The 20,353-nt window shown below is 45.3% G+C and overlaps 1 protein-coding gene across 2 annotated transcripts in view; it reads left to right on the top strand.

Annotated features, from left to right (window-relative positions):
• Nucleotides 1-2,330: 2,330 nt before the first annotated feature.
• Nucleotides 2,331-20,353, top strand: part of LOC148479114 (rho GTPase-activating protein 7-like) — a 262,669-nt gene continuing 244,646 nt past the window's right edge. For both annotated transcript variants that reach the window (XM_088454946.1, XM_088454945.1), the window contains exon 1: nucleotides 2,331-2,697. In XM_088454946.1, the coding sequence (XP_088311072.1) occupies nucleotides 2,685-2,697 (13 nt within the window). In that variant the 5' untranslated portion in view covers nucleotides 2,331-2,684. The remainder of the gene's footprint in view (nucleotides 2,698-20,353) is intronic.

Genomic DNA, 20,353 nt, shown 5'->3' with positions numbered 1-20,353 from the left:
ATAGGAACGCCCCCTCCGTGCTCTCACATAGCACATACACACAGTCACAACAGACACTGACAGACATAGGAACGCCCTCTCCGTGCTCTCACATAGCACATACACACAGTCACACACTGACCGACATAGGAACGCCCCCTCCGTGCTCTCACATAGCACATACACACAGTCACATCACACACTGACCGACATAGGAACACCCCCTCCGTGCTCTCACATAGCACTTACACACAGTCACATCACACACTGACCGACATAGGAACGCCACCTCCGTACTCTCACATAGCACATACACACAGTCACATCACACACTGACCGACATAGGAACGCCCCTTCTGTACTCTCACATAGCACATACACGCAGTTACATCACACACTGACCGACATAGGAACGCCCCCTCCGTGCTCTCACATAGCACATACACGCAGTCACATCACACACTGACCGACATAGGAACGCCCCCTCCGTGCTCTCACATAGCACTTACACACAGTCACACACTGACCGACATAGGAACGCCCCTCCGTGCTCTCACATAGCACATACACACAGTCACATCACACACTGACCGACATAGGAACGAACCCTCCGTCCACTCACAAAGCACATACACACAGTCATACACTGACCGACATAGGAACGCCCCCTCCGTGCTCTCACATAGCACATACACACAGTCACATCACACACTGACCGACATAGGAACGCCACCTCCGTACTCTCACATAGCACATACACACAGTCACATCACACACTGACCGACATAGGAACGCCCCTTCTGTACTCTCACATAGCACATACACGCAGTTACATCACACACTGACCGACATAGGAACGCCCCCTCCGTGCTCTCACATAGCACATACACGCAGTCACATCACACACTGACCGACATAGGAACGCCCCCTCCGTGCTCTCACATAGCACTTACACACAGTCACACACTGACCGACATAGGAACGCCCCTCCGTGCTCTCACATAGCACATACACACAGTCACATCACACACTGACCGACATAGGAACGAACCCTCCGTCCACTCACAAAGCACATACACACAGTCATACACTGACCGACATAGGAACGCCCCCTCCGTGCTCTCACATAGCACATACACACAGTCACATCACACACTGACCGACATAGGAACACCCCCTCCGTGCTCTCACATAGCACTTACACACAGTCACATCACACACTGACCGACATAGGAATGCCACCTCCGTACTCTCACATAGCACATACACACAGTCACATCACACACTGACCGACATAGGAACGCCCCCTCCGTGCTCTCACATAGCACATACACACAGTCACATCACACACTGACCGACATAGGAACGCCCCCTCCGTGCTCTCACATAGCACATACACACAGTCACAACAGACACTGACAGACATAGGAACGCCCTCTCCGTGCTCTCACATAGCACATACACACAGTCACACACTGACCGACATAGGAACGCCCCCTCCGTGCTCTCACATAGCACATACACACAGTCACATCACACACTGACCGACATAGGAACACCCCCTCCGTGCTCTCACATAGCACTTACACACAGTCACATCACACACTGACCGACATAGGAACGCCACCTCCGTACTCTCACATAGCACATACACACAGTCACATCACACACTGACCGACATAGGAACGCCCCTTCTGTACTCTCACATAGCACATACACGCAGTTACATCACACACTGACCGACATAGGAACGCCCCCTCCGTGCTCTCACATAGCACATACACGCAGTCACATCACACACTGACCGACATAGGAACGCCCCCTCCGTGCTCTCACATAGCACTTACACACAGTCACACACTGACCGACATAGGAACGCCCCTCCGTGCTCTCACATAGCACATACACACAGTCACATCACACACTGACCGACATAGGAACGAACCCTCCGTCCACTCACAAAGCACATACACACAGTCATACACTGACCGACATAGGAACGCCCCCTCCGTGCTCTCACATAGCACATACACACAGTCACATCACACACTGACCGACATAGGAACGCCACCTCCGTACTCTCACATAGCACATACACACAGTCACATCACACACTGACCGACATAGGAACGCCCCTTCTGTACTCTCACATAGCACATACACGCAGTTACATCACACACTGACCGACATAGGAACGCCCCCTCCGTGCTCTCACATAGCACATACACGCAGTCACATCACACACTGACCGACATAGGAACGCCCCCTCCGTGCTCTCACATAGCACTTACACACAGTCACACACTGACCGACATAGGAACGCCCCTCCGTGCTCTCACATAGCACATACACACAGTCACATCACACACTGACCGACATAGGAACGAACCCTCCGTCCACTCACAAAGCACATACACACAGTCATACACTGACCGACATAGGAACGCCCCCTCCGTGCTCTCACATAGCACATACACACAGTCACATCACACACTGACACTGACTCGGAGAGGACAGACTAGGTGCAGAGGCTGCTGCCGCCGCTATCTGCAGCGTTTCATTCTGGCACGGAGACTGTGCAACTAAGAGGGAAATACAACGCGTGGTGCAGCACAAGATTTACCCCGGGGGCCCCGTGGAATATATGGATACCAGTGAGGATCTTGTTCTTCTTTATGGTTAGCTGGGAATGAGGAGTGAACACAATGATAGTTACACGTGAGTTACTCAGACTTCTTCTCTCATCTCAGTGCAGGAGGCGCTGTATAAGGGGTCAGGGCAGGTGTGGGGGGATCTAACTAACCTTGTGCTCCTAGCCATGTGTGGCCGGGGGTAGGTGCATCTGCTCACTGTGGTAAACCCACCTGTGTACGGGATACGCTGGGATCGATGTAGGGTGGCTCCTGGCACCACTACTGCTAAAGCTCTAATTAGCGCAGTTTCTGATCTGCATCAGGACAATTATGCTGCTGTTGTCTCATTTATTATGGTTTGGTCAGTTTTTCCTCCTTTTGTATGTGATTTTTTTTCTTTTAGCAGTAATGGTGTGTTTTCATGGTTTCTGTAGAAGAGCAGGAATTGGAAAGTGCATGACAAGAGTGTATAAGGATATTAATAGGCAGCACTTTGTGTGGATAACTTAGGTATTTTTATTTTAAATTGAAATTGTATTTAAGCAAATACTTTTGCTTTACGTGTTTTTTTTTTGTACTTTATCATGGATAATGGAATAATGAATCTACAGTAGTATGATGGAGAGAGATGGACTGTATCCTGTATTTGTGTTGTCACATGTCTGTAATTGGCTTTGCCCACCTAGAAATTAGTTATTTGAGTAGGCAATGCATATGACTGTTTTCTCTCAATGACTGACAGAATGAGCGTTAGTTTTTTACATCTACAGTAGTGAAGTGCGCAGGCTAGATGGGTTATTATCCGGGCGGACAGGGGTACAGGGGAAATTCCCGGTGGGCCCCACCTCCCTGTCTAATGTCAGGTTGAATTATACATTGTTACTCTTTTAAAGGGTCAGTTACCTGGTAGAGCAGGAACATGGATGAACAGACCATGCACTGTAGTATCCATGTTGTCTAAAAGCTATGTCCTCTATAATGGTTAGCCAAGCTTTTGTGGTAGCTGGTCACACCAATCAGGAGGCTGGCAAGACACTTGAAGCATGGGTCCCTACCACTGTCTTCCCCAGTGGGCCCATCGAGCCCCAGTCCGACACTGGTTATTATATATACACGTACTGTGAACAATAGATCTGCACCAATCTCTGGTGGTGGTTAGCTCCCAGCTTGCCATGACTGATCGTGTGAATTCCTCCTCTCCCTTCCTTTTCTTCAGATGTATCCTACCCCTTGTTTTATGGTGGCTCTTAATGATAACTTGTTATTTAAAACTTCTTTATCTTGATTTTGATGCTAGGTATGAAAAAGTGTTGGTATCTGAAATTTTTAAAACAATTTAATAAAAGCTGTGTGACAAAACATGATTATGAGGTCTATGTACTAATAATTGCTTAGCTGCCGTGATTATGTATCCTGCAAAACTTGACTTGTGTGGTGTCCCGAGGACCGAGTTTGAGAACCACTGACTTAGTACATAGCTGGGATATCCTCTGTGAAACAGGTACTTAATAATCGTGTCAGTTCTGCAATTCTTAATACATAGGCCCCTAAATATCTACTTCATTAGTACTGAGAATGAAATATAATGTGTCCCACAACCTGCTAAATTACAAAAAAGCATAAATTTATTTTTTGTCCCAAATATTTGGTGAATGGCTATTGCAACAGTGACATCTACAGGCTATAGGTGACACTGCTTTTATATTCTAACAGTTCTTTTTAATTACTAATAATCAAAAACTAGGTGTGTGTGTGTGTATATATATATATATATATATATATATATATAATATTACACACTGCCATACGTGTCTAGCTATATATAAATGCAGCCACCCAATAGGTAAATCTGAATTACCAATAAAGACTTGGGGGCATATGTATCAAAGCTTGATGTGAGATATATATGACCAACTAATCAGCTTCTTTTGGTGCATACACACGGTCAGATTTTTCTTCAGATCTGAACGATAGCGATTTAAGAAATCGTTCATATCTGAAGGAAAATCTGACATTTCTGAATGATGAACGATGCGCGTTTCCGATGGTCAGATAACGATATCTGACATCTGACGTGTTTGCAGTCAGATTTGGACAATTTCAGTCATTTTAATGCAGTAAAAAATCGTTCATAGTTCAGATCGTTCAAATCATTCATCTAATCGTTCAAATCGTTCATCTGCCACATCTGACCGTGTACAAAAATAGACAAATCTCAGGTGCACAACTCCAAATTATTAATAATATGTAAATGCAATAAAATTTTGCAATCAATAGAGGTTTTTAGCATAATCTTGGCCAAGGTTATGGGCCTACCCACCATATCCAGGTAACCTCTGTAGGGTAGGTCCCTAACATACTAAGATTCAAATCCAGAGCGCAGGACACCCCAAAACTAGCCCAGCTAAGCCGCCCCAGGGCACCGCCATAGTAAGAAAAGTGCAGTGTGAAAGAGATAGTTAGGAGCAGCTACTGCTGCATATAAAGAATGAAAATAAAAAGTGAGGTACATATATAATAAACAAACAGTGAAGGGTTAAAATGTGTCATAAAAGAAAAATGTGTTATAATGCGGTGCCCTGAAACAAATCAACAAAGGCAATCCAGGGGGACCCAAGCCCCCAAAATGAATCAAAGTTGCACTACAGTATATAAAACTATCTCTTTCACACTGCACTTTTCTTACTATGGCGGTGCCCTGGGGTGGCTTAGCTGGGCTAGTTTGGGGGTGTCCTGCGCTCTGGAATTGAATCGTATGTTAGGGACCTACCCTACAGAGGTTACCAGTATATGGTGGGTAGGCCCATAACCTTGGCCAAGATTATGCTAAAAACCTCTATTGATTGCAAAATGTTTCTGCATTTATATATTATTAACAATTTGGAGTTGTGCACCTGAGATTTCTTTTTTTTTTTTTTGCCTGCAATTAGTCTCATCAGGTAGCACCTCCCATTTTTATATATATATATATATATATATATATATATATATATATATTAATATATTTTATAATATCTGGACTGCACACCCTGTGTGTGTGTGTGTATATGTGTGTGTGTATATATATATATATATATATATATTCAGGGTGTGCAGTCCAGAAATCTTTCCCGTATACATCTGACCGTGTGTATGCTCCATACCTTGCAGGCTGTGTTTAAAAAATGATAGTTAAGGGCTGATTGGTTGGTGATTATATATCTCACATCAAGCTTTGATACATATGCCCCTTAATCCATAGCTAACATGATATTATATTATAGGGGCTGCTCATAAATTGTGCCAGGACACACATTGTATAAAAGTAAGAATTTTATTATCTAAAAGATTTTATATGTCGATATAAACTACTGTTTCAACTATAAAAGCATAAAAATATAACGGAACCGTACCTATCCGACTTCACTAAAGGTGCATACACACACAACAATTTTTGAACGATTATCGATAATGATATTGTTTAATCGCTGAAAAAATCATTCACTTTCTGAGTTAAAACGATGAACGATTATCGTTCATGCGCGTTCATGTTTGTAGTTGTCAGACTGACCAACTCAACGATTTTCAGTAAGGGAATATGCAAAAATAATTTGTAGTACAAAAAAAATCGTTCATTACATTTAGTAAATGAACAATTTTAGTAAACTATTTTCGTTAATTTTTCCCTTGAAAAAATGAATGAAAATCGTTTACTAAAATCGTTCATTTACTAAGTCGTTTGTGTGTGTGTGTGTGTGTGTGTATATGCACCTTTAGAAATACTACAGTCACCTTATATAAAGGACAGAACTTAGTAAGATATTTATCTTCTTAATAGGAATAAGATGTACCCAGCTCACTCGGTACTTAATCTACACGAGGTATTTGCTGGTCCGGTTCCAAGGAAAAAATTAAGGTCCCCATACATTAGCAATCGATTGTGGCAATTCTGAAATTTGCAGATTGTGTACAAATATCTGCAATGTATGGGCTTCACAGATCGCAGATTGCAACCAAAAAGTGATTGGAATTGGTAAATCAGATTGTCCAACATGTTGGATTTCACAGATCAATTGGGGCTGTAGATTGCTAGTGTATGGAGATGATCAGCAGATTTGCCGACCGTTACTAGTAAAATCAGTAAAACCCCTTAATCAGTGCCCACATAGGCCCTCATTCAGAGCCACTCGCAAACAGCAGTACGCTCGTTGCGTTCCGATGTTGAATAACCGCGCATGCGTCGGTGTAACACTGCGCATGTGCGTACGGCAGATTGCGAGCTTTTTTGGTCACGTTCGTCAAATAGCGTACAGGAAGTGACATGTCAAATGTGATTGACAGAACAGGGCGTTTTTGGGTGTTGACGGGGGTGGAGATGGAAAAACGCAGGCGTGGCGAGGCGTTTTTGGGGCGTACATACATTAGCAGATGCGAGCGTAAAATGTGTTCGGACCGACTCATACGTCACTGGATGATCCTCTTTCCCTTCAAAATGCTCGCACAGCTTAGGGTCTGGATTACTCGACCACATTGGCGATGGCCTTCTACTCCGTCCCGGGACTCCACGATGTTGTTGCGATTAATCGCGGGAGGGCTGAAAAGCAATTCGTGTTGGATTGAAAACCGGCTTGGTATGTGTTTTGAAATCAGTTTTTTGGGATAGCACAAAACCGTACGCAGGTGGAAATCAGAGCTGCTAATGTCAGGATGACACAATCAATTTGCGTACATTTGTGGGGGTTTAATTTTCCCTCAATTTGGTGGTTAGGGCCTATTGTAACAATAATGTCATCATGTTTTAATTTTCTCACCATTTTATTTTTGCCTCTTGAATTTGCCTCGTTATATTAATTTTTAAACGTTCCTTAAAGAGCCCATTTTTTTTTTTTTTTTTTTTTTGGTTTTTTTTGGCAAGTTTTTGCCTTTTGGTCCAGGATTAAATGTAACCCATTTGTACAATAATTTCACAATCCAATGTCAGATTTTTTGTGTCAATTTATTGGTCAAACAAAAAAGAAATTAATAAAAAATTTGGGGACATCTTTTTTTGGCAAAGATCTGTCCCAAAATCAAACAAATTGGCCCAACATAACTGTTGACATAAACATACAACAAAAAATTAAAAACATTTCACAAGAAAGGAGAGGGAAGTTTTGACCAGAAAGGATTGTGGGAAAAGTTGCCGTTGCTGTCACCGTTTTTTCACCCGTTTGGATGGGGGAGGGTGGGCGCCAGACCTGGTCCGGGATGTCATCGGGCTGGCCTGTCCAGAGGCAGATGTTGTGGCCTCTGGACTAGGCACAGGGCTAGGCACATTTGGAGGATTGGCTGATGTTGTGCCAGAGGTGGAGGATCCTGATGTTCCGGCAGGAAGGGAGGTCGGCTCCACCATGTGCTGGCGAACGAGCTGCTCCAGGGCATAGGCGATGCGGATGTTGGCCCTGGTATTTTCCGCCAGGGCCTGACCAATGGTCACGTTGGCCGCAGCATTTTGCTCCAGGGCCTCAGCCACCCGTAGCAGACTGGCGTCCATCCTCTGCAGAATCTCCGTATGGAAATCCGATTTGAAATTGAGTTCTGTGAGGAGGGACACTGCCTGCGAGGGGGATTGCCCTGGACTGGCTTCTGCAGGGTCCTCAGCCGGATGTACTGGTTCCTCCCCTGCCGAGCCAGCAGAAATTCGGCGGCCAAGGCTCCCCTCTGGAGCAGACTCATCCGCCTGTGTCTCTGTTAGGAAAAAAGAGAAAAGACTCACATTAGAATCTACATATTGGCACAATAACATTTCAGAGTTGGTGACATCAAAAGATTTACCTGGGACAACATGAGGAGCCGCAAAGTCTGGCATGTCCGTATTCATGTTGGACACGCCAAACACCTCCACAGGCTGCACACACCCCTGTGCCAGCTCTTCTAAATCCGTCAACTCCAATGACACAGGGGTGGGACCCCCACCTGTCCCCCTTGCATGCCTAGCCCTGTCCGCGAGTTTTTGCTTTAGGCGATATTTGAAGTCTCCCCATCTGTGGGAAAAAATGGAAGCCATTATCCTTTTGTTTAAAATGGTGTTTGTTTTTAGGGGGGGCAAGTGTTTACTTATCGCCGTTTGACATCCCGGGCTAGACGGACATAATCACCCACCCTATTGACAGCAACGGCTACCTCTTCCCACATTCTCCCCTTCTGGCTTACACTCATATTCCTGTCTGCCTGTGGCAGGATGTCCACACACTTCTGTATCAAAACCTCCATCTCCTTTCTTGTGAAATGTGGCTGCCTTTTTTTTTTGCCCGCTTTGGCCGGAATACTGGGCCCAGCAGCCTCTTCCATGTCATCCTCCTCACCTATTTGTGTAAATATTCATATTTCACAAATTCACAACTTGCCCAATCTTATGTTTCAAATTAATCATTGATACAAAATGCATGAAAGACTTACCGCCTGACTCTTGGGCATTGTTTCCCTGGTCTGTCGCCATGTCTGAGGTCCAAACAAGAAATACACCAGAATTTTAATGTGTTTTCGTGACGTATTTATACATGCATCCTTTTTTTGCGGCCGCATCATTGATTGTGCATTCCTATGATCCCTCCTTAATTTGTGCGGGAAACGAAACACTATTTATGGCTTGGTGTGTCTCGATTCGAGGTGGCGTTTTTGGATTGTTGGAGGTTACCTTGGCTGGAGTTTCTTGTTTGCGGATAAAGGAGTTGGCGTTTGGTTTTTTTTTTGTTTGCTAGATTTGCGTTTTTATTTTCCGTTCTCTTTTTTGTTTTTTGTTTTTTTGGCCTCGTTTCTTGATTTGGTAAGTTTTGTGAAGTCTAACTTTTGATCAATTGTTGTCTCATTGTGTTTCTTCTTGTTTTTAATTTTTGTATCCATAATTTCATATATTTTAGCTTTTTATTAATTTCGGACCCAAAGACCTTTTGATTTGGACTCTTATATATTTGCTCTTGGTAAGTCCATTTTTTATCTTGTATTTGTGAACTAATTAGCGCATTTTTACTACTTACTATTGTGACTTGTATTTGCGAACTAATTAGCACATTTTTACTACTTACTATTGTGACTTGTATTTGCGAACTAATTAGCACATTTTTACTACTTACTATTGTGACTTGTATTTGCGAACTAATTAGCGCATTTTTACTACTTACTATTGTGACTTGTATTTGCGAACTAATTAGCGCATTTTTACTACTTACTATTGTGACTTGTATTTGCGAACTAATTAGCGCATTTTTACTACTTACTATTGTGACTTGTATTTGCGAACTAATTAGCGCATTTTTACTACTTGTATTTGCGAACTAATTAGCGCATTTTTACTACTTACTATTGTGACTTGTATTTGCGAACTAATTAGCGCATTTTTAAATGCTTATTAATCCTGTATAATTTTTTGTGGTTGCCCTTTCGCTTTTTTGGCAAACATTTCAACCCATTTTGATGTACTGTGTGCAATGTCGTTTTGCTCTTTTGCCAAATGTGTGTTTCGCATATTTTAAGTTTTGTCTAGCACAAAATTTAGAAACAAAAATGCACAGAGTGAAATTTGTCAAATTATTTTTGTGATTAATTTCAGTTTGGACGTATCATGACAATACCCCGGCATGTAAGCAGCAATGGATGGTATCATCAAGCTAAGTTGTTTTAATTTTCTTTTGGGGTGGGTCCAAAGCCTTACATTCCAATCTTGCCATTTCAGGTTGATCTTGGGCGGATTGTTCTGGCCATGCTCCCGGAAGCCGACCAACCTCAATCTCGTCCCAGGCGTAGGCATCGTAGGCGTGCAAGGCCCCATATATTTTGAACACGTGTCACCCTTTTTGGAATGCCCGATGATGAGGTTTTAAGACGCTACCGTCTTCCTCCCAAAATCATCATAGACACTCTCTCATTAATAGAGAGTGATCTTGAGCGGCAAATTGACAGTCCTACAGCAATACCACCACTTACGCAATTTATGGCGGTGTTACATTTCTGTGCCTCAGGATCGTTTCAAACAACGGTGGGAATAGTGGCGGGCATCTCACAATCCTCCTTTTCCCGGATCCTGAGGGCAGTGATGGAGGCACTTTTCAAGCACCTCCATCATTTTATTCAAATGCCTTTGGATATGGGTGCCCTTAGTGTAGCCAAGGCCAATTTTTACCAAATAGCTGGCTTCCCACACATCATAGGGGTTGTGGATGGTACTCACATACCACTTCAGCCTCCAGCACGGCTGGAGGCCATATTTCGAAACAGGAAACACTATCACTCCCTGAATGTAATGGTGGTATGTGATGCCTCCCTCCAGATCCTGTCCCTGAATGCAAAATTACCAGGAAGTGCACATGACTCCTTCGTCATCCGGCAATCAGGGATATGGCACAAATTAACCAACCTACAAGCTGGTGATGCGTGGCTTCTGGGTAAGTGGAGACCTTTAGTACATAACAATGTTAAGCTTGATACACAGTGATCCTGATGTTGTCTATTCTTTTTCACAGGAGACAGTGGATACCCTTGCATGCCCTGGCTGCTCACTCCTTATTTGGCTCCCACACCAGGTCCACAAAGTGAGTTTAATACCGCACTTACAGCCACCAGGCAAGTGGTGGAGCGCTGTATCGGCCTTTTAAAAGGCCGATTCAGATGCCTCCACCGCTCTGGTGGCGAGCTCATGTATTTGCCAGATATGGTTTCGAAAATTGTGGTCCTGTGTGGGATCTTTCACAACATCGCCATAAGGAGTGGTGTTCCAATGCAGCCAGAGGATGCCTTACCTGAGGATGGGCCCCCCGAGGTTGGTCGGAGGTCAGTATGTGGGGGAGCCATACGCGATGATGTGGTGTCCCGATATTTTAGGTAATTATTGATCAAACAACAGTGTGTATACCCAATGTGTTACGGTTTTTTAACGTTCATCTTTTTTTATATTAATTCTTGCACCATCTTCTGTTTGTTTGCATAATCTTTGGCACTCCCACGATGACTACTTCCTGCTACCCTTCAAAAACCTTTCTGTTGAAACTTCGGGAATATATTCTGACACCAATATTGCAACGCCATATTTTTGAAATCATGTGGGCATGGACCTTCGTCAACCAGTTCTTGATTTGTTGTGTGTTTGTTTAGTGTTTTTGGTATGTGGTGTTTTTCTGATTATCACTGTGTGTTTTGTATGTGAGTGACCACTTTGTATTTTGATTTCTGTTGTGAATAAATATTTGGAGAGTGTAATTTGTTTCCTTTTTGGGCACGTTAGAAGCAAGTGTAAACAAACTCCCAAACGTTAATTTTACCTAAGGGGTAACCCAGTAATGAAGCAAGTGGAGCTAAAATGTAATATGTTTTCGGGGTACTAACCAACACACCAAGGAATCGTGTACAATCAGTTGCCTTCGTAAGATTGTCCGAAGCAGTTTGGCCACCAAATGGTTTACACCATTTTTCAGGTTCCTATCATGTTGACCACCACAAAAAAGGAAAATGACATTGGTACTGGGAGGTGTTTCTTGTGTCTGTTTGCATTCAAAATAGAACACATAATCTGTAGTGAGATTCTGTGGCAAACCTTGCTTGAAGAGTCTACTTATGTCAGTGTAAAGAATCTTGGATTTACTCCAAACGCATGAGACAGAGCTTGATTTAAAATTGATTTATTAAGAAACAATTTGTAAAAAAATAAACTAATTCCTAAGGAGGACCAACAGATGGTCAAGGCCCTGCATAAGCCCGGTGACCTGCTCCCGCATACGGCCCACACAATTCACTATGTATTCCCGACGCCTCTGTTCCTCTGTGGGTGACAAAAGTTTGGGGATTAATAAATCGATAATGAAGCAACATTGAAAAAAAACACAAAACAAGCAAACCAAAACTTACAAGCTTGTGGGCCAAAAAAACATTACACGGATAAAACCCAGCCCCCCAAAATGTATAAGGGCAAAAATACAAGGGCCCTAAAAAAAGGCACACAGGTGTGATATGTGTATGGTGACATCAGCAGGAACAGGTAAAGACAACCCCCAAAAATACCCTAAGGCGACAAAAAGTCAAAAAAAATGGGGACGACACATGATTACATACAAACAGTTTGTGGTGTCCAAAATAAACTTTAAAAACATACCGTTCTCCAAAACGACAGAGCCAGAAGTCACTCCCTGGACCACCTCGGAGGTGGCTACATTACCCAACCCGAGGGGCAAGGTGTTTTCGGGATCCTGGGAGGGGGTATTTGGAGGAGGGACGGATGGAGGAGAGGGGGAATTGGGCTGGAGGGGAAGTAGGCCTGAAATTTCGGCCACAGGGTCTGGGGAGGAGGGGGTAATAGAGGAATTGGGGGTTGGAGAGCGGGGCCGGGACCGGCGTCTTGTGTGGCGATGCCGCCGTAGTGTTTGCTGTGCCCCTAAAAAATGACAAAAATATTGTGGTTAGTTTCAACAGGAAACCAAAAAAAAAAAAAAAAAAAACACAATAGGACAGACAAGAAAACATGCACATGCAGATATGACTACAATGACTCAATAGGACAGACATGAAAACATGCACATGCAGATATGACTACAATGACTCAATAGGACAGACAAGAAAACATGCACATGCAGATATGACTACAATGACTCAATAGGACAGACATGAAAACATGCACACGCAGTTAGGGCCCACAAGATAAACTTGAAAACCACAGTCCAGAACACTTACTTTCCGCAATCTGCATGCGAAAGCATGCCAGCAAGCGGGGCGTCCGCCGGTGCAGGTCCGACCACCTGCGCTCCAGCTGGCCAATATGTCGGCGTGAGCCGAAGGAGCGCAGGCGTCGACGTACCTCCGCATATGCGGAACGCTTGCGCCTATTGGAGATGGGTGGAGGCTGACTGGTGATCCTCCTGTCCATCACCTCCGTCAGCACCAGCAGTTCGCGCCTGGTGAATGCGGCGGATCTCATGATGGCAATGGTGTTTTTTTGTCAAAATAGTTTTAATAAAGCACCACAAAAAAATTTGATTGGCTAATGTATTTGGGAAATTAACAGGACAAATTCTATTGGTTAGTGTATGAGTCATGTGTTCGACAGGGCCACAAATCTCTTGAGAGTTATGATAGGCTTGATGCAGTGACATGCGTAAGCAAATTTAAATAAAGAAATGAACCACAGAAAAATTGTGGGGAGACAAACAAATAGAACAATTGTTTAATTGGGGCTAACATGTCTTTTGAACAATAAAAGCGAAGGTTTCAGCCGTACGTATTCTGCGAGCAAATACAAACACGGACAAGATTAAAGTTTATTGCATTGTGTTGAAAAAAAAAAACCAATTCAGCTAATTGATACATTGATTGGCATGATACGATTGAGGGAGGTAGGCCGAAAAAACGAGCAGGTAATCGGAATCTGACAGTCCCACTTCCGGTTTGTACTTGTGCGTGCGTTCCCTTCAAGCCATTTCGGGGATGTACGCTCGCTATTTGGCACGCTCGTTAGTCAGAGGAGGGGTCGCCTGAGTTTGGGGCGGATTTTTAGCTGCGTACGAAAATACGAGCGAGTGCTTGAATTTAAATATTTTTTTACGTACGCCGAACGTGTGTACGCCCACTTGCGAGTGGGTCTGAATTAGGGCCATAATCCTCTACTTTATCCATCCCTATTCTCCCCCTCTTGTCTCCTATGCTTGCTGTTCCCCCTTTTTTCTCTCATCAGTCTGCTTTCCAACCCTCTGCTTCTTTCCCCCACCATTACTGTTCCTCCACTCTCAACTACCTCCCTCCCTCCATGGCCTTGCTACCCCACCACTATGCCTACCTGGTTTTGCCTGTCACCTCCAGGGCTGCCAAGAGAAATTCTGGGCCCGGGTACTGCAACATCCTGTGGGACCACAGCATGTTGGGCATGGCTGCACCCAATTGTGGGTGGGTCTAGCATGTGAGATATACCCACTCACAGGAGCATGGCATAGCACCCAGCAGCTGGGATTAAAGTATTCACTACTGTATTAGGATGGCAGGACAGTCCCATAATATATAAATGTTTTATCAGGATGTATTTAGATGCTAAAGTGTAACACACAATAATTGCTATAGCTTTATTTTGTACATCTCTAACACATAATCAAAATCTATTTTCTGTCATAAAGATAGATGTATGAAGGACTTAATCTTGACATAACATCAGGTCATCTTAAACGCCCACATTCCGCAGCACGTATCCTAACCCACTGCTCCATGCTCCTTACTCACTATCTACCCCATCTGTGTCACCCCTGTCTATCTACCCCTCCCCTTTAGAATGTAAGCTCTCACGAACAGGACCCTCGTCCCTCATGTGCTTCTCCTCCCCCTACTTACAGTATAATTTACTCCTAACTCCCCACAATGACACCTGGCACCTGGTTGCTCATGTCCTGCTGCTTGTGTTATGCAGCTATGTTTATAAACCATGTCCTTGTCCTGCATTGTTTGTATGTGTGCTCATTTATGTACTGTGTAAGGCGCTGCGGAACCTTTGTGGCGCCATATAAATAAAGGATGATGATAATAATAAAATGATGGGCCTTTCAAGATTGGAAGATCTGTTTGCTGAAAATGATCTGCAAATCACTGAAAAAGATCTGTAATGTATGGGTGCAGATTGCTAGATTGGGAAATCATAAAATCGGGCAATTAATCTTCAAATTGTTCAGTTGTGGTTTTCAGATTGCTGATGTATGGGGCCTTTACTCCAGCTGCAATTTGGTCTCTACGGTGTCTTTTGGACATCTAACTGGAGCACCCCTGTTTAGTTTTAAACCAAATGACGGAGCAAGTGACTTTCCCCCTACTAAAACACAAGCCGGACGGCGTGGTCAGTGTCTGCGCTGCCTGTACAGACCAAATTGCAGCTGGAGTAATTTTTCTTCTTGGAACCGGACCAGCAAATACCTTACCTCGTGGAGATTAAGTACCAAGTGACCTGGGTATATATGCTGGGACAATTGCTGTTTGTCCTTCATCCACTAGGGGACACTGGAGGACTTCAAGACCGTGGGGTATAGACGGTGCTGAGTGGAGCTGGCACTTTAAATTTAAATGAAGTGACTAGCTCCTCCCCTCTGTACCCCACTATAGGCCAGTATTAGTTTGTGCCCGAGTGGGAGCAGGTCACTAAAAAGATCTCTCCTGCTCTTAGGGCTAGGATAGTTTTTAATAATAGAAACAGGTAGTTGCAACTGCCTGTCTGCTACGCGGGACGCTGCCGGAGGGGACCCACTCGCAAGTGCATGTGGGTCCCCGACACCTGAGACCTCAGTCTTCAGGGGAGGGCCACATGCCGCTGCGTGCAGTGCGCATCGTGGACCCCCCACAGTCAGAGCCGGCAGCAGCAGCAGGAAGCCTCCTCAGCTTGTCTCCCTGTGAGTACAGCTGGCTCCCTGATTAGCAGGGAAGCCAGCTTAGCGCTGACAGAGACGGGCTCACAGACCACCAGAGTGCGCTGACTGCAGTACAGCCAGCGTGTCTCTCTCTCCGTGTACTGCTGGCTCCCTCATTAGCAGGGAAGCCAGCTTAGCGATAACAGAGGCGGCTGCATAGACCCCCCCACAGAGCGCGCCGGCGGCAGCACAGCCGCCAGCGCATCTCTATGTATGTACAGCTGGCTCCCTGATTAGCAGGGAAGCCAGCTTATGGCTATCAGAGGCGGTATCACAGACCACCAGAGAGCGCGCCGACGGCAGTACAGCCAGCGCGTCTCTCTCTGTCTATGTACAGCTGGCTCCCTGATTAGCAGGGAAGCCAGCTCATGGCTAACAGAGGCGGCTTCCTGTGCGCTCCGGCTCCCTGACAAGCAGGGTAGCCGGCATTGTCCCTGAATTAGGCGGCTCAGCAGAATACTGCACAGAGGCTGTATGTATGTATGTATGTATGTGTGTGTATATATATATATATATATATATATATATATATAATATATATAATTTTATACTGGGTAAAGCGCCCGTTTATAGAACGGCGCTAGAATGCAGGGGGCGGAACTTGGCTCTGACTTCCCTCCTGCCTCCCATCAGCCCCAGCGTTTCTCTGCAGACTGCTGGCGGCCATTACATGGTGAGGCAGCACTGGACAGCCTATGGACCTGTATGTATCACAGCAGGGGTTTAGGCTGATGTAAAGTGAGCGTTTTGGAGTATAATAATAATTAAGCCTTTGCCTGGCATTCTGGCTCTGCTAGGGGCGCTGTTGTGGGCAAGTGTGACTGTGTCCAATCTCTCTGTACCCCAGTATATTCTGTTTTTCTTACCCTGTCACTTAATCTCTGGTTTGTGTGGGGTCTGTATGTAGCATGACTGGCAGGTCTAAGGCTTCGCAAAAGTTATTTACCTGCAAAAAGTGTGGAGTAAAATTTACACAGGGACACTCATCTACCTCCAGATTGTGTGACGGTTGTTATACGGATCAGCAATCTGCAGAGATGACAGAACCACCGTCTTGGACGCAGGTTACATCCGTTATGTCCTCTCTCTCGGCTGAACTGGAGGCTTCTCGCAGAGAAAGAGAGGCTTACAGGTCAGCTGCTACAGAGGAACCAGCATGGGCGAGATCCCTAGCTGTATCTATGGAGGGGATTTCCAAAGCCATGACAATTGCATCTGCTCCGCAGGTCTCTAAAAAGAGACTGTTACCCTCAGTCCTCCATTAGGAGGAGGATATGCCCGAATTAGAAGAGGGTGAATATGCCCCAGATTCGCCTAAAGAGCCTCTGGAGTCTGATCCTGAACAGGTATCAGAGGGAATAGAAGTCTTGATTGCTGCAATACGACAGGTATTGCACATACAGGAAGAGGACTCAGGTCCTGCAAAACAGTCTTTCTTTCTTCAGAAACAAAGACAAGCTACGGCTTTCCCTATATCGGAAGAGCTGGATTCCCTTCTAACGACAGCCTGGGAACATCCAGATAAAAAGTTTCAGATGTCCCGACATTTATTATCTTTTTACCCTTTTCCAGCAGATAATAGAAAGGCTTGTAAAACCCCCCCTACGGTAGATTCATCTGTATCGCGATTGTCAAAAAAGACTACGCTCCCTGTTCCTGGAGTCACGTCTTTAAAGGACATATTCGATTGGAGACTGGAGAGCACTCTTAAGTCCATTTACACCACTGCTGGGGTGACTCTTCGTCCAGCGATAGTTAGCTGCTGGACTAACAAGGCTATCGAAATTTGGGCTAAGCAATTGGCGGACGGAATGAAAGATCAACTACCTATGGAGGAACTCATTCCATTAGCAGAACATATAGGTGAAGCGGCAGCTTACCTTTGGAGAAGCGTCTAAGGATGTTTGTTCTATTGCCTCCAGAACTTCAGCTCTGGCAATTTCAGCACGGCGGGCGCTGTGGCTCAAAACTTGTCAGGCTGACGCGGAATCCAAAAAGGCTGTGGAAGCACTGCCTTTCACTGGACATGTACTATTCGGGGCAGAACTAGATAAATGGATATCTCAGGCTACTGTAGGTAAATCCACTTTACTACTTGCAGCTCCTCCACCTAGACGATCTTACTCAGGACCTTCTTTTCGGTCCTTTTGGGCCCCGGGTCATTCACGTGGTCGTTTCAGAGGATCATCAACGTCCCGTGGTACCAGAGGTTGGGGTAGAACCGCAGCCACCAGAGGCTCGAGTCTACAGGAAATTAAGTCCACTTCTAAACCCAGTGCATGACGGGCTTCCCTCTCACCTGGGGGACCCCAGAGTGGGAGCGCGTCTTCGGGACTTCAGCGAGGTCTGGACGGAAACCTGTGCGGACGCTTGGGTCCGAGATCTAATAATTTGGGGCTACAAGCTAGATTTCCAGCTGCAACCCCCGAAGCGTTTTTACCACAGGTTTGCCAGCTTCCAACGACAGAAGTGTGGTCTTACAGAAAGCAATAGACAGGCTTCTGTCCATGAAAGTGGTAATCCAAGTAGCCAGTCATCAGAAGGGAAAAGGATTTTACTCCAGTCTTTTTGTCGTTCTGAAGCCGGACGGCTCGGTCAGACCCATTCTAAACTTAAAGGATCTCAATCCATACTTATGGATCTTCAGGTTCAAGATTGAGTCTCTTCAGTCGGTAATTGCAGGCTTGGAGGAGGGCGAGTTCATGGTATCTCTAGATATCAAGGACGCCTACCTGCACATTCCCATTTGGCCACCTCACCAGGCTTTCCTGAGATTCGCAGTTCGGGATTCACATCTCCAGTTTCAGGCCTTGCCCTTTGGCTTATCTTCGGCCCCACGGGTATTCACAAAGGTTATGGCTGTGATGATGAGTCTCCTTCGGAAACAAGGAATCACTATTATTCCGTACCTGGACGATCTACTCCTGAAGGCGAATTCAAAGGATCAACTATTACAGGACATCACCATGACGCACAACCTCCTCATTCGTCATGGATGTATCCTGAATTTTCCCAAATCGCATCTGCAACCGACACAGATTGCAGTTTCTAGGAATGATCATGGACACAGTGTCTCAATGGGTGTTCCTTCCCCAGGACAAAATAACTTCCATTCAGGAGATGGTGAGGTTGGTCCTTCGACGTCGGCAGGTTTCGGTTCATGCATGTATCAGACTTCTGGGGAAGATGGTGGAAGCCTTCGAGGCTGTCCAGTACGGTTGTTTTCACTCCACACCTTTTCAGCTAAATCTATCACAATGGTCGGGATCCCACCTGTTTCTTCACAAAAGAGTCAGGTTACAACCCAAGACTCGGATTTCCCTACTGTGGTGGCTAAACTCAGGTCACCTTGCGGAGGGAAAGAGATTCAGAGAGTGGGATTGGACGCTTCTTACCACGGATGCGAGTCTAAGAGGCTGAGGGGCAGTAATTCAGGAGCATCTCTTCCAGGGACGCTGGACAGCACAGGAATCGAGTCTTCCAATCAACATATTGGAGTTAAGAGCAGTTTTCTATGCATTACAGACAGCAGCTCACTTTCTGAGGGGCCGAGCAGTCAGGGTCCAGTCCGACAATGCCACAGCAGTGGCATACATAAACAAACAAGGAGGCACCAGAAGTCATGTGGCCATGAAGGAAGTCAGCAGGATTCTGATCTGGGCGGAAAGCTACGCAAGGTCGATTTCGGCAATCTTCATTCTGGGCGTCGAAAATTGGGAGGCAGAATACCTCAGTCATTAGGATATACATCCGGGAGAATGGGCTCTACATCCACAGGTGTTTCAGCAGCTGGTCCAACGGTGGGTCTTCCGCAGGTCGACCTCATGGCATCCAGGCAGAACCATCAACTGCCCCTTTACTGCTCTCGAACAAGGGATCCACAAGCGGTGGCTGTGGATGCACTGTCAACACCATGGCGGTTCCAATTCATTTATCTGTTTCCTCCATTTCCCCTTCTCCCTTGAACGCATCAAGAGGGAACAGGCCAAGGTCCTGCTGATAGCTCCGGACTGGCTTCGCAGAGTTTGGTACTCCAACATTCAGCTCCTGTTGGTAGACAATCCATGGCCCTTACCACTCAGAGAGGATCTGCTCCTTCAGGGTCCTTTACTTTATCCAAGCTTAAAGCAGCTACGTTTGACAGCCTGGTTGTTGAAAGGGCCATCTTAAGACGTAAAGGGATACCTTCCAAGGTGATGCCTACGATGCTTAGAGCCAGGAAGGAAGTTACTTCCAAGCATTACCATCGTATTGGAAGGCATATGTAACCTGGTGCAAACGTAGAGTTCTGCCTTCTACGGAGTTCAGTCTTCCTAGATTTCTGCTTTTTCTGCAAGCAGGTTTCTCAGCAAGCCTTCGGTTGGG

This window comes from Taudactylus pleione, unplaced genomic scaffold (genome assembly GCF_031769625.1).
Source record: "Taudactylus pleione unplaced genomic scaffold, aTauple2 ptg000637l, whole genome shotgun sequence".
In the NCBI taxonomy this organism is placed as follows: domain Eukaryota; kingdom Metazoa; phylum Chordata; class Amphibia; order Anura; family Myobatrachidae; genus Taudactylus; species Taudactylus pleione.
This window is presented reverse-complemented; position numbering and strand designations above follow the sequence as displayed.